The sequence below is a fragment of the Ruditapes philippinarum genome, unplaced genomic scaffold, assembly GCF_026571515.1.
Source record: "Ruditapes philippinarum isolate M1 unplaced genomic scaffold, ASM2657151v2 ctg657_1_1_1_1, whole genome shotgun sequence".
Taxonomy (NCBI): domain Eukaryota; kingdom Metazoa; phylum Mollusca; class Bivalvia; order Venerida; family Veneridae; genus Ruditapes; species Ruditapes philippinarum.
This window is the reverse complement of record NW_026853644.1, coordinates 105,842-120,555: the sequence shown is the minus strand read 5'-3', so window position 1 is coordinate 120,555 and position 14,714 is coordinate 105,842. Positions and strand designations below refer to the sequence as shown.

The 14,714-nt window shown below is 33.2% G+C and overlaps 2 protein-coding genes across 2 annotated transcripts; both read right to left on the bottom strand.

Annotated features, from left to right (window-relative positions):
• Positions 1 to 1,001: 1,001 nt before the first annotated feature.
• Positions 1,002 to 13,584, bottom strand: LOC132737433 (NFX1-type zinc finger-containing protein 1-like). The gene is made up of 4 exons (XM_060724720.1): positions 13,470 to 13,584; positions 9,770 to 12,156; positions 3,812 to 9,343; positions 1,002 to 3,488 (listed from the first exon to the last, which is right to left on the bottom strand). Exons 2-3 carry the CDS (start codon positions 9,934 to 9,936, stop codon positions 3,826 to 3,828), a joined length of 5,685 nt encoding a protein of 1,894 aa, XP_060580703.1. The 5' UTR covers positions 9,937 to 12,156; positions 13,470 to 13,584; the 3' UTR covers positions 1,002 to 3,488; positions 3,812 to 3,825.
• Positions 10,019 to 12,057, bottom strand: LOC132737425 (mucin-4-like). Its single transcript, XM_060724709.1, has 3 exons — positions 11,413 to 12,057; positions 10,113 to 11,018; positions 10,019 to 10,060 (listed from the first exon to the last, which is right to left on the bottom strand). Exons 1-3 carry the CDS (start codon positions 12,055 to 12,057, stop codon positions 10,019 to 10,021), a joined length of 1,593 nt encoding a protein of 530 aa, XP_060580692.1.
• Positions 13,585 to 14,714: the final 1,130 nt, after the last annotated feature.

Below are 14,714 nucleotides of genomic sequence, written 5' to 3'. Positions count from 1 at the left end.
TCACTATTCACAAAAAAAGCCAAATCATTTACTGTAGAATGGATGAAGATGACGGCAATTGATTATGAGGTCAGTAGGTCAAGGTCACTGTCCCAAAAGCTTGCTTGACCCAAACTAAAGAAAAATGCCTTCATATTTGTTAAGGAGACTGGTCATGACTAACAGATGATCCCTATAGGTTAAAGTCAATTGCTCAAAGATGGAGTTTACTGTGACCTTGAGCACAAAAGGTTTCTCTTTCTATCTTTATGTGGTACAGCACCTCAATAGATAATGTTTGTCTCACCAAGATGTGCAGGGAAGCAATAGTTGAAAATTGTAATAACATGTGTTTTAAATATAGAATCAGAAAAGCCTGAAGGCTTTTACATTTGTATGCACTAATACTGCCCATAGCAAATTTAGTTTCGTTGGGAAGTGAGAGAAAAATCAAATTTAAGATTGAGGAAAATGAAAATAAAATATTGAGGTCAAAGTATTAAATCTAAGGATTGACAAGTATTAAATCTAAGGATTGCTGGCCGTGTAGATTCAGACCCAATCAGGGGCGAGTTGTTGTTTCAGTGATCAAGCTACACTTATTGCTTAGTACCGGTTGTAAGCTGGTTTATTCCAGGAAAGGATTAAAGAGAGTTCTAATTAGCTTATAGCTTCCAACAAAATTCAATTATTATAAATTCAGTATAAACTAATCCAAAGTATTTATCTCTTTTATGAATTTAAAAATCATGTCAGAAGTTTGCAAATAATTATATATTTAATAAGAAGCCAGGTACATTAACAATTTATGCTCTCAAATTTAAAAGAATAAATCTTTTTAAGTCAATACGTTCAAATAGGTCTACATAAGTACAATTAATTTTCAAAAAATATTGATAAATCTTGAAAAATGAACTGATTTACTGGCCGAATTTTTAATATAGGACAAACAGAAAAGCTAGAAATTGATAACGGGAAAGTGTCACATTATATAGGGAAGGTATTTTACAACAACACTCGTAGATGTAATAAATTTTAATTTACGGCATACTTAACAAAGGATAGTTATTTACATGGCATTTTCATTTTATCAATAAAATTTTATTTTAACTGATATTTAACTGATAATCCATTTGAAAACATATTGTTTATAACATAAAATCTTCATAAAATGTATGTTATAGAAATGTAAACAAATAATGGTCCCTTTCCTATGTTGCAGCTTAACATATTTACAGTTTTCTGACATACAAAATACACATCAAATACTAGACTTCTATGTTATATTATCATGACCTGTATGACATTTAAGTATATATAACCTTGACCTTTGTGACATGTAAGTTAATATAACCTTGACCTCTATGACATGTAATTAAAAGTTCTGCTCATAAACTCTAGTTTTTTTACATTTACCTATTTATCATAAAAATCAAGCTTTGTGTCGTTTATACCAGAATATTCTCTTGTAAACTCGAACTTTGTCGTAGAAAAACACTACCTTTGCACCATCATGAAACTTTGTATTACAAATATTTTGAGATGTAAACATTGCTACCTCAGTGTCCTCATTGTACTTGTATTTTTGACCTGTAAACTTGACATTATTAAACTCGATGAATAAAACAATACAATATTATCTCGTTCAATAAATTCAGTATCGTCTATCTCGAGTACCAATGTTACAGTAATCTAAACATTGTTAACATTTTTCGAAGGAGATAACTACATTATACATGTTACAAATATTCAAGATATATAGCTATAAAAACTTATCGATATCAAGTGAACTTTTAGAAATGTAATATTTAAAAGTTTGCCGTCAAATTTTTAAGTTGAAAATACGGGTGTGTCCTATTTAAAGTGAATAACATGCGCTTGTCTTATGATCAATAAAACCTGACCCAGTGTGACAAAATAAAAAAAATAAATGAACATTGCTGGAAAGATGCCAATAAATAAAACAAATATCACGATTTTTCCCATTTCTGATTTTCGAAAAAAGCTCAATCAATATATGGACAAAAGTTTGTTGAGATATATTTCCTTATCGACAATAATCTTTAATAATATTGGATGGTGTCCAGAAATGCATGCACAGTTTTCGTTTTCAGGAAATGAATATTAATAGCTTCAAGTACATGATAATAATGTGTAAGATACATGTACACGAAACTTTTACGACCAGCTTATTTACTGAAGATATAGCCTTATATATGAAGATATATGTGAAAAAACATCAAAAATTCAAAAACAAAATGAAAATAGTTTTATTAAATCCTATGTATTCCTTTATGATATATATGATTATGAAGGATTCAAAAAAGATAGACATGTCGTCTGCATCAAATGGGAGATTATTAAAGGAACTCCACTGAAATCCAAAAGTCTAAAAAATCATAATTCCTTACCCAGATCAACTGAGGCACACTTAAAACAGAAAAATATGCAAAACAATAATGAAAAAAAATCTACTAAAAACCGATTTTTGTGCTATTCTTAGCCCGATTTAAGTGAAGTGTTGCATCAATTCAGTTGTCGGTTATTTTAAACAATTAAAATAACTATTTTAGAAAATCATTGAAAGCGAATGATCTGAAATTTAGCACACAAGTGAATGGTCTAGAGGAACGAAAATCTCCAAAAAAAATTTTCCAGTCCCTGCATGTCAAAAACCTCAGTTAAAAACCCTTTAACTTACAAAAATATTATCACATCAATATAATGTTAATATATCTTCCTCGCTAATATTGTCTGTACACTACACTCATTTCCGTAATAATAACTTTTAGTTGAAGTGACTTACAAAATAAAATAGAATAATAAAACAATGTTTTAACACAATGGCTAGTTCATTTTTAGTGCTTGTATAAAATATCGATTACTTTTACGTGACTGTACATTGTATCATGGTAAAAAAAACTCATGGCCAATATATCTCAATGATGTACTTAAATAGCATTTTCTCTTATAAACAGTTCATTAATTTCAAGTAAAAAAGAAACATGTAAAATTGTATGTGTAATTCTAAACAATTAATGCATTAGTGTGCAAAAATTACACGTGCAAAAGTGTATCCAATTAAATATGAGAGTAATCAAAAGAAATTGTCAAAATTAAACAAAATAAATATAATACATGTATTAAAACTTGTTTTGATATGCTCTATATTTTTATCATTAATAACAATGAAAAATAATCTAAAATATCCCGGTGGCATAAATGATTGTACATATAATATATAAAACATACTTAAATTGTATTAAATACCTGTACAAAAATACAAAAGAAGATCGGCCGGTTGTGACCAAATCTTATTTAGTGCTTTAAACAATTATAGAAAAATATACACACTAAAGAAACCAATAAAAGTTTATTAATAATCAATATAAAGGTATATATGCTTTAAATATTTAGTTTATTTCCTAGTGGATACGTTTTCGTACTTTTCATATTAGCTGGATTGATATCACTGCCTTCCATACTTTCCGCCTCTCTTCTTGGTATACCTTGATAATCAAAAAATCACAATTCAATTAAAAGATGAATTCCAAGAAAAGTAGTGCAGTAACACATTATTTATAGATAAGGATGAAGTAATAGGTAAAGCAAAATAAACATGAGCATTTAAAAGAAAAAAAATGTCATCATTTGCATTCCAGAGATTTAATTTTATTATTATAGATGATGTAATATTAAATACAAAATAATCAAAAAAAAAACATGAAAATATCATTTTACACATACTTATCGTAATGAAAGTGTTTATGTTTAGAGCATGAATCTTCATAACAGAAAAATAATAACCTATTGAAAAATTACATATACTCACTTTCTAATTATCTTCTATTGATTATACATTTCTATTTCAGCACTGAGGCAGCCAATGCTTTTATTAACATTGCTATCTAGTTCATCCGTATATAGTGTAGATCCCAACAAGACTGTCTCAATTGCTATGAAATTTTCTCGTATCTTTGCAGCCACGGACATGGGGATAGCTGACATATCTATTTTCAGAAATTTCAGATACGTCTTCCCTCTTCGTATTTCTCTATCGATGTCTTCATTTTCTTGATCAGTCAGGACACTTCTAGGTTGAACAACGATCGTAATAAGTTTATGTAGAAACGAGACAAAATTGTTGCCCTTTTCTGAGTCACGCAAGTCATGTTCCGTGTCGTTAATGCGCTGTATTAGATTACTGACGTTGATGCAAATTTTCCACTGCTTTTCTATAGTCAGAAGTTGCCTTTCTGTGATTAGTACCCCTGTTAAAGAATCTAATCTTTTTCCTAATTCTTTTTTACAAAAAAGCTTGTAGAAATGAGAAGTGTATTTCGTTCTTGCAACGTCTTCGCTTATAGTGCCTTGCTTTATTTCTGCATATATTCTAGAATCAGATTCACTCTCTTCTGGAATATCAGTTATACTGCCTGAAAGTCTATACCGCAAATGAAGGTTTCCTATGGCAATTTTCTTAGAACTCTCAATAGTACTCAAAAACGTTTTGATGATGTTGCCATACCGCAAGCAGTGTTTAATGATCGTAGTACATTTTGGACAACGTATTTCTTTTGATTTTGTCTGTTTCTTCACCATAGTATCCATTGCCTGGTATTCAATTAAATGACCACATTGTTCGAGTAAAACATAATGAGCATTTTGTTTTTGTTTTTTACCAAATGTCATAGCCTTAAACTTTATATAGTTACAATGTCTACAAATGCTTGGACATGGCTCTCCACAAAGACCGATACATTTATGATTACACTTTAAATTTTTTCCGCATGGAAAATTGCAAGCATTTCTATTGCATATTTCTCCACATCGTCTAGTGCAACGTTTATGGATACATTTCCAAGAACAGGGCAACATACAGGGCGTACACACCTCTCCACACTTTTTCCTGCATTTTTTGTGACTACATCTGTTTTCACATGGCTCAGAACATAGTGGGTTATGCTGACAAAGTGCTGACGACTTGTGACCACAAGGATGTGTGACAGAACATCCATGCCTGCATTGCTGATGCATTCTACCATTAAAGCAAGAAGCACATGTACCACTACATGTATGTTTACACTTCAGCTGTAAGCCACAGGGTTGTGGACATGCCTTTGTTTTAGTTTCCAAACATTTAATTTCATAGCTATGTCCACAAGGCCATATGAATTGTACTTTTTCATGGCATTCAGTGGTATGTTCCTCTCCACATTTTTCCTTGCACATATGACTGCATTCTAAAAATTTACTACAGGTTTCTTGACAACAATAATCTTCAGGTTTTGTGGCACATGGTACAAGCTGTGTATGACCACATTCTGGAATAATTTTTGTCACCAAAACTTGGCAAGGAGAACACTCAATGAAACATTTGTCTGGGCACTTGTGTCCTAAGTCACATAATATTTTGGTGCAAGGTTTCTTGCACTTAATTTCATTATGTTCCTTATCGATGACATGGCAGTAAAGGACACATTTGTGACCGCATTTTAAACGAGTGTCGCACTTTTTAAAGCAACCTCCCTCCGGAGCTTTCTGGAAATCTTCGGCTTTTATTGCCACAATAGGATCATCATTAGGATGATTTTGACAATACAAGACAAGACCTTCTCCGAAATGGTTCTTGTTTTTCATATCTACAGTGATTCTCTCCCACAATGATGAATGTGATGACAGATGATCAAAGTTTGCGATGATAAATAACCCAACTTTTGCTCGGGAAAGTGCAACACATATTCGATTTTCGGTTTTAAGAAACCCAATTTTTGCATTTTTATTGCTGCGGACCAATGAAAGTATTACTATTTGGTTTTCTTCGCCTTGGTAATTATCAACTACAGTTACATGAACGCCGTCAAATTCTTCCTCAGACATTAAGTTGCGAAAGTACATAAGCTGTCCTGAGTATGTTGTTAGAATAGTGATTTCATCTTTTTTATAACCCTGCAGCAATAAGTATCTACATAAAGCAACTGCGTACTCAGCTTCCTTTGGATTGGAATAACTTTTAATTTCATTGCTGCATATTTCCATATGCGAATGATTGACAAGAAATAGATTTGTCGAAACACCTTTCACATTTGGATAGGATCTGACATGTTCATGATCCTTAAGGTCTGGATAAATATGTCTCATGATGCTGGATATTTCTGGTCTCATTCTGTGTTGAAGTTCGAGACAGTTGAATTCTATACCATTTTTAACCATTCGTTCAAACAGCGAAATATCGAAATTGTACTTTACAACTAATTCATAAACAGTGGGGTTTGGTCTAAGTTGCTTGTGATCCCCAATGAGAATCAAATGTTCACATTTGTTGCTCAGAGTAGTTATGATGTGCGCTTCCAACACTTCTGCCGCTTCTTCTACAACTATAATTTTTGGACCAATTTCTCGGAGAACTGACTGGTATCTTGCTGCTCCTGAGGTTGTCATACCAATGACAACAGCCTTTTGCATAATTGCCTTGTCAACTTGTTGTAATGCATCACGATAACTTTCAGATGTTGCCTCAAAGTTTGCTTTTTCCTCCTCAATTTTCTCATACAATGCTGTGCATTTCTTCTTAATCCATAACCGATATAACCTCCACTTTGTCTTGTGGTTAAGTCGCCAAACGTTTTGTATAGTGTCGGCCTCTTCCTGGCTCATGACATCTTCGTCCGTAATTTTTGCCATCAAAGTTGTCTTAAATGTTTTATTAAACAATTTATCAAGTTCTTGTTCTTTAGAGGGTTCATTTTTCCTACGACGAGTTTTACCTTTGGATTCTTCTACATAAAATGCTATATCGTCATTGCGTATTTTACGAACAATCAATCCTTCAATTGATGAAAAATTTGTATCTGCATCAAAATCTAACATTCTTTCTTGCAAAGTGCGTGCTATTTCATCTTCCACTCTTACATGTTTTACTTTACGTACGTTTCGAGCTTTTCTTAATTCCTTTACACATTCTTTTTTCATATATTCGACTCCTAACCATTTTACAATGTATGAAAAATTGGCCTGTTTAACATTACCTTTGAAGTCAGCTTTTAAACTTTTAAATAATCGATCCCCTATTTCTTTAGAGAGAGTGTCCTCGTTCACAATTTCGGACTGAAAAAGTTGAATTCTTTTAGCCAGGTTCTGGACACATCGTGATTGGGCGTCCATGTTCCGACGTGACACTCTTTTGTTAAATTGTAGAGTGGCAAGCGAAGAGTTCTTTTTAAACTTTATTTGTCTGTACTCTTTTAAGTTGTACTCTTCAAGATCTGCACTATTACTTCTTCCACCTACACGTAAGATATCGCCTTTGTAGAATTTAAGGATACCTTCAAGAAACTGGTCAAGAGCATGGTTTGTGTAACATACAATCAACATTGGTTTTATACTCTGTCCAGTTTCTGTCCAAACCGATTTGTTATGTAATAGTGTTTTGACAATTTGTAAACCTATATATGTTTTCCCAGTTCCAGGTGGACCTTGTATGATAGCCAATTCTCGAGTAAGAGCTGATTGAACAGCTCTGTATTGCGAGCCATCCATTCGAAGGAGTTCCTTATTAGGCCAGTTTCTTAAACGCGTAAGATGTACTTCTCCTGCTGGGTAAGACTGGAGGGAAAACTCAATATCATTTGATACAGCTAATACTTTGTTTTTAATGAGACGCCTTTTTGCTTTAAGCTTCACATCTTGGTCTACTAGTGGCCTCAAGTCGTACTTATGGTTTTGATTCAAGTACGCTGGATACCCAATCGATTCTTTACAGTTAACGATGTATTTTTCAAAAGGAAGATCCCCGTCTTTGCACGTTTTAAGACTAGAAAGGACATGTCGATATGCCTCAAAATATCCGCTAGTTTCAGCCATTATGAACATTTTTCTGTGAAGTTTCTTCATGTCAATATTCTGTGTTTCGAAATGAACAACAAAATAGCCACGCCGAATATCTTTATCCTCCCTTTCAACAACCGTTGCCAAAAAGAACTCCGTGAAGTCTTTGTCTGTAAGGCAAACCATTGACCCATATATCAAACGCTTACTAAACTTCCATTCAATGTTCCTAAGATTAGGAGTCATTTGAAGTTTCATCTTGTAACAGAGCCCTTGCTGTGTCACGACTGGTGAAAGGACTCTAACATTTTCATAAATTTTCATATCAAGTTCCTTTAGGCGTTCACTTGTAGTTGCTTTGCCTTTATAAGCTGACATGATTTTAATTAACCCGGTTATACCATCCCTCAGCGGACCTACAAAATCTTCTCTTAATAATCTGAAATGAACATCTAGATAATCATGTAGGTTTTCATAGCTGCCAGTTACCTTAACAGGCCTTAGAAATGGTTTCGTTACACTTGTGATTTCGTCAATAGTTGGAGAGGTTGGGTAATGTCGAAAGTCATCAGGGGGTTCTCTCTTTTCTTCTGACTTGAACGTTTGTTTCCTGTCTTTCTCTATAGCCCTCATGTATTCAGACAGACGCTCATATTTTGCATAAACCTCGTCATTACAGCTTCCGATGTTAGCAAGTTCTTCGATAACTTGGCAAATGACCGCTTGCAGCTTTCGAAATGTCCTATAGGAAGACGGATTCCTGGTAAGATGAGCTATTTGTATTATAAGTATATTTTCCAAAATTCTTTGAATGTATGTTCCAGCAGTTTCTTTAGTTTTAATTTGAATTATCACATGCAAAAGACAGTCAATAATTTTGTCGAATAGTCCCTTAGTCTTCAAGTATTCAAAAAGTTGAAGTATTATCTTTAAATCGTGTGTTTCAAAGGCTTTCGATAAAACCTGTAGAAATAAATCAATGGCATTTTCATCTTTTGTCGCCATATCTATGTAGTAATCGAGAAATTGGCGATTATTTAATAGTTCATCTACTATAATGCTTGATTCTTTGTACATCAGATCTTTGAGAAATGCCATCTCTATAACTGCAGGAGTAATATCTGCAGTTTCTGATTGTTTTCTTTGACATGGACCTTTAGCGTAGTTTTGCAGCTGTAAATTACTTTTAGTTTTTAAACGAGCTCCGCCAATTTCGACAGTACTTTGGATCGATGAACTTCCTTGTGACACCGGTTTTGATTTCAAAAAGGCATGCTCATCAATACGTGACTCCTTTTGCCCGTTGAAGAGTGCCTTTTTATCAGACGGTGATATTTTTTGAAAACTAAAGAGCTTTGGACGTTTTTCATTTGTTTGGCTTTTAAATGTATTTTTGTTGCTGTTCTGTTTTTCATCTCTCTCTGAAAAATTGTCGATTTTTGCATTTGGTGAAAAATGTTTATTGTGACCAGTGAAGTCATCAAAGTCTGTTGGCATTCCATTTTTCTTGTAATTCTTGTCTGCGCTGCTTTCTGACCTGTTAAGTATAATTTAATTTGAATGCAAAATCTACTTTTTTATATATATATTTCTTATCATTTGAATTGATAATGATTCATGGGTCTCAATTCTAACTGAAACAAACACTTTTCCCGAAAAATACAAACAATTTGATATGATTATACAAGTAATCAGTTTTCTTTCCCTAATCCTTAAACTGTGCATACATCTGCTCAGTTGCCTAATTATACTTTATAATGTGAATCTTAACATATTTGAATAAACACAAAATGTGGTTAATTATATTTTCACTTTCAACTTTTGCTCTGTAACACAAAAAAGTAAAAGATTTTTGCTGAAGAAATTGCACGCTTACAAAAAATTATGAATTTTAACAATTTCAATACATCTCTTTAAAATGAAATATATGGCATTCAAAAAAGAATGTAAAATAATCTGTTACCTCTTAGTATTAATGTTCCTCGAGTTTCCATCATCTCGGCATTTATCGACAACCTCGACACTTGACGGTCTTGACGTTGTTTCTGCGGTTTTGTTTGATGCCTCTAAATTGAAAGCTGTAGGTACATCTTTCTTTAGTGACACACTCCTGACTCTACTATGTTGCATCCTATATCCTCTAGTTTAATTTCTTGATTGGATAGGTCAGCATTTTCACCAGAATCTGTCTTTACGATTCTATTTTCTCCTATTAGATTGTTTTGAAATCCTCCAGATTCATTTTCTCCTTTTTCTGGTGTTGATATCTTATGGAGAATTTCATAATTTTCAACTTTTTTAATCACTGTCTTTGGAACTTCATTGCCTCTACGTCCGCTTTCAGCGGCTCTGTCTCTTTCCGGTGATTTGTCTTGACTGTTCTCATCAAAATATGTCTTTGTTTCATGGATCATACACTTCTGAGATGTTTCATTCCGCTTCACGGTTGTTTCTGTTTTCAAATCTGTTTCACTCTTAACCCATGCTTTTCTTTGTAAAAACGACTGTTTGAAGTCTTTTGAAGTTTTGATTTCTGTTTGCATTGAACTATTCTCTAACCTTGTATTCGATCTTTGTTTTTTTAAAGGAAGTTCATTGTTTTTCGAGTTAATCGATAATCCATCTCGTGGAACTTTTATAGTGTCATTTCCTTTTGAAGTGATTTGATTTTCCTTTGTTACAGGCGATTTAGAAATAGACATGCTTTGCTGGAACTGTGCAGGTGAAGGACTGCTTGTGGTCAGATAAGGTGCTTTTTGCGTGTTACATTCACCCGCCAGTTTTGATGTATCCACATCGCTTGTCTTATTAGTCAAGAGATGTGACACTGAACTGGGTGTAACACTTTTATCTTTCATCACTGATATCTTCTGCTTGTGAGTAGTTATAGAGGTACGTTCAGTATCATTCAGTTTTGCTTTTGCTCGAATCTTTTGTGTTTCTTTATCGTCAATTTCTTTTATACTCTTCGGTGTAAGACTTGGTGAACAGTTACTTTCTTTTGATATATTCTTTGATGGGTCAGTTTTTGTTTTGGACTTTTCTTTGTCAACAAAAGCTGGTGACGACGATCTCTTAATGTCTGCTTCATTTTTATTTTCCGTTGTATACGACTTTGATTCATGGGTCTTTCTTTGAATCTTATTTCGGCTACCGAAAGCTGTTGGTGTTTCCGAAGTAATGGATTCAGATTTTTTCCATTTCAAGGTTGTCTTTAAATGGTGAGATTGCTGTTCAGATATATCTTTGCTGTTGATCAGTTTTCGACGGTTGCTTGTGTTTTGTTTGAATTTTACCTTTGTTTAAATTTGATTCCGTAGTCTTTATCCCAAATGTATCTTTGCTATCCAGATCTGCAGGTGTAGTTCTTGGTTTAGATATATGTTTTATTTTTAAATTTGAATGATGGCTATCTTGTTGTGATAATTTTGGTGCAGTTTTATCCATTTTCATATAAGATACTGGCCTATGGGTTCGTGTTTCAGGTGTTATAGTCGTGTCAATAGTTGCAGAAGGTTCCGACATATGCAAGTCCGTGTTATCTCCCCTTTCCTTTAACTTTGATTCAATATGCTTAGTTTTAATTCTATCTTTTATATGATTTACTGTAAGGGATGTGTTTGATCCTAGGTTGTCTCTCTTCAAATTTGCGTTTGAATCTTTGAACTTTGATTTAGATATAAGCTTGCTATCAGAATCTATCGATGATCGCACAACAGTCGGTTTAAATTTTTCATCTGTTATACGGGACATTGATAGTTTAGTCTTTGTTTTGGATATATCTTTGCGACTAATTTCTGGCGGCTGGCGCGTAATATTTTGTCCGGATCTTTTTATTTTCACATTTGACATTGGTGTGTGTTTCTTCGATTGTGGCATGTTTTTGGTATCAGAATCTTTTGATGCCTGCTTGGTGGCTTGTTTTGATTTCTTAATCGTCGTCTCATCTTCACTTTCCTTTGGATGTAAATGTTCACTTTTTTCTGGTGTACCTCTCTCAGATGTGTTTTTTAAATCCTTTGTCTTTGAACTCACTACTTTTGATGCTTTTGAAACATCCTCTTTCCTCTTTTCATCTACTGTCATTGATCCTGTAACACCATCTGTTGTCTTAGTGCTTTTTATAACTTTTTTGTCTAGTGAATGGCTTTGGTTAAAAGCGTATTGGTCAGTTTTGTCTTGCTCTACATATGCACAATTATTGAGGACTTTTCCCGTTTCTTCAGCATTTTCATCTTTAGAAACGGACATTTTGTCTATATTTGACAGTTCGTGAAGACAGATGTGCCATAGATGTAAAAAAAAATATCTTATGAACGTGTCTGTTATTTTGTTGCTACGATTCTTTACCTTGAAGAAAACAAAAGTTCACATTTGTTACATGATTTTTAATCAACATTTATTTAAAACAAGCAAGATGCTTCATCTAAGCATCTATCAATTCATAATATTAAATGATATCAGAATACATGTACATGAATTCAAGTAGGATGATATATAGAAATTTACACCGAGGCACGTTTCAAGGGGAATCCTGTGCCATGACTCAACGCGCCACTCCACCCATCGGATTTTCTGTTTGAGCACGTTTTTGTGCTTTTTGAGTCATTTCTCGAAGCATTTTACTGTGAAAACAATATTTCTACCGGTCTTATATTGAACATAAATGTACGTATCATTGGATTTTGTAAGACAGCAAATATTTTACATGTCTTAAATAAAAAAGTTACTATATCATAAAATTTTCCTAAAACGTTTTGAAAGCTGCTCAGATTTAAACCGAAGCATCTGCCTGGTTGTGCCTTTCTGTAGCTACGGCGCTGAGTCAAAGATTAACAAAGGAAAGCCATACAATACTTTGCAAAATCAGCTATTAGATATTTGAACTTTTTATTTAGAATTTGATCATATACGATATGAAAAGTTATTTTTCACGTACTGCAAATTTAGCAATTTTATCAGAAATTTTAGCGAATCTAATTTTAGCAATTTTGTTAATTCTATGTTAAACATATGAAACATGTTTGCTAACAGTATCTCTTAAGTTGTTTTTGTGTTTAAAGATATTCTGTGTTAAATAACCCGGAATATCGAAAATTGGTATATGACACATTGATATCTATAATGCATCGGATGTGCTAGTATAAATAATAACACTTTTTATGAATAAATGTCAATTAATAAACCTTAATAGTAAAAAATGAAAGCTTACACCGGCTTAAAAGAAACTGTTGAAATTCTAATTTAGCCTTTGTATGGTCGGCATAGGTATATATGTAAGCAACCGGCCACGCTATCCGTAGACGGCTGAATTAGGCAGAATTCAACATTCAAACAAACCAAGGTTGTTTAATAAAACCTGAACCTTCAATATGACGCTTTCTTTCTTTATTGCATGCTTGAGCACCTGAAGTCTTTCTCGACCATTAAGGCACGAAACTCGCCATATAACATTTACTGTTTTGCTGCGACGTAAAAACCAACAAACAAACAGACAATTTACTGTCAAGAATAACATATGATGTGTGGACAGTTTACACAATGTCAATTTCTTTAGCACTATAATTTCAGACTCAATTTTTTTATTATTATCCATTGTGTCAAATAGATTTAGAGGTTACTACATATTACAGATATAATACACGCGTAAGAAAAAATGTTACCTCAACAGTGTATTCATATCATAAACACATATTTAAAACTTAGTAAATTATAAACACAACACCAAGTCCTATTCATTTGCATTTCTGTGCTGTAAGTAAATCTTTTATAAACCTTTTTTTTCTGAAAAATGGTTTAACGTTTTGACTTCATTTTCTGAAAACAATTACGCAATTTCTATAAATAAAGTATGTGACTTGTGGTTATCGTTACTATATACAAAATATGAGTCACCTATTTCTTTTATTTTATGGTAATCAATGCTCGTATAGATTGATTTTACTTACGTATTTAAACCTGCTCAACCCAAGGTGGGCGGTATATTTCTATACCTACATTTGTAGAACAGATCGATAAGTCTATATTTCTATATCTAGAACAGATCGATATGTCTATATTTCTATATCTAGAACAGATCGATACATATAGTGGGCTTATTGATACTTCGCCTGCCTGTATGTGAATACATTTGAGCCGCGTCACGACAAAACCAACGTAATGCATTTGCGACCAGCATGCATCCGCGCAGTCTGATCAGGATCCATGCTGTTCGCTTACAAACCCTATTACAAATAAAGAAACTGATAGCGAACATCATGGATCCTGATCAGACTGCGCGGATGCAAACGCATTAAGTTGGTTTTGTCATGACGCGGCTCATTTTACCCATGGTCTATCGAAGTATTGAAAAATGATCTTGCAAATGATTAAATATTTAAAAATTATGAAATTTCACAATAACATTATGATTATATATTTCCTTATCTTGAAATGCTTTATGATACTGTAACCGCATCTGCTAACGCCATTATTATATGGATAACAATACTGCATGTCATGTCTGTAGCGTTTCAATTTTAAATATGAGGAAAAAAAGTATTCAAGTTGTCTAACAGTTCAAGGTCCTTTGTATAAGTTACAAATACTAATTTGCAGTATTGTATTAATTTCACGGACAGTTAACTCCATTTAGAACCTTTTGTTGTAACGTATGTATTTCAAAAGCGTTTTATACAAATCATTGTAACAGACGACAGTTTTACTGCCAAGTTGTGTTATGGCAAGGTTTTAGTTTGCATGTCATTCACACCAAACCTCGACTATGTCATGTTTTCGACTTTTCCGAGTACATGATAAATAGATATTATATTTTACTGTCGCGTACTCTAGTGGAAGTCCTTTAACGTGATTTTGAGGTTTCATTTCATCACAAGAAAATCATCAGCAAAAAAACATAATTATATTTA

Bases quoted from the DNA above. Each gene is read 5' to 3' on its own strand.
- LOC132737425 (XM_060724709.1), bottom strand. From the start codon at position 12,057: ATGTCCGTTTCTAAAGATGAAAATGCTGAAGAAACGGGAAAAGTCCTC. The intron at 11,019-11,412 runs GTAAATCATATA...CACCATTTAAAG, and splicing joins GATCAAACACATCCCTTACA to ACAACCTTGAAATGGAAAAA. The intron at 10,061-10,112 runs GTGATTAAAAAA...TATCAACACCAG, and splicing joins GCAATGAAGTTCCAAAGACA to AAAAAGGAGAAAATGAATCT.
- LOC132737433 (XM_060724720.1), bottom strand. From the start codon at position 9,936: ATGCAACATAGTAGAGTCAGGAGTGTGTCACTAAAGAAAGATGTACCT. The intron at 9,344-9,769 runs GTAACAGATTAT...TATACTTAACAG, and splicing joins AGGAACATTAATACTAAGAG to GTCAGAAAGCAGCGCAGACA.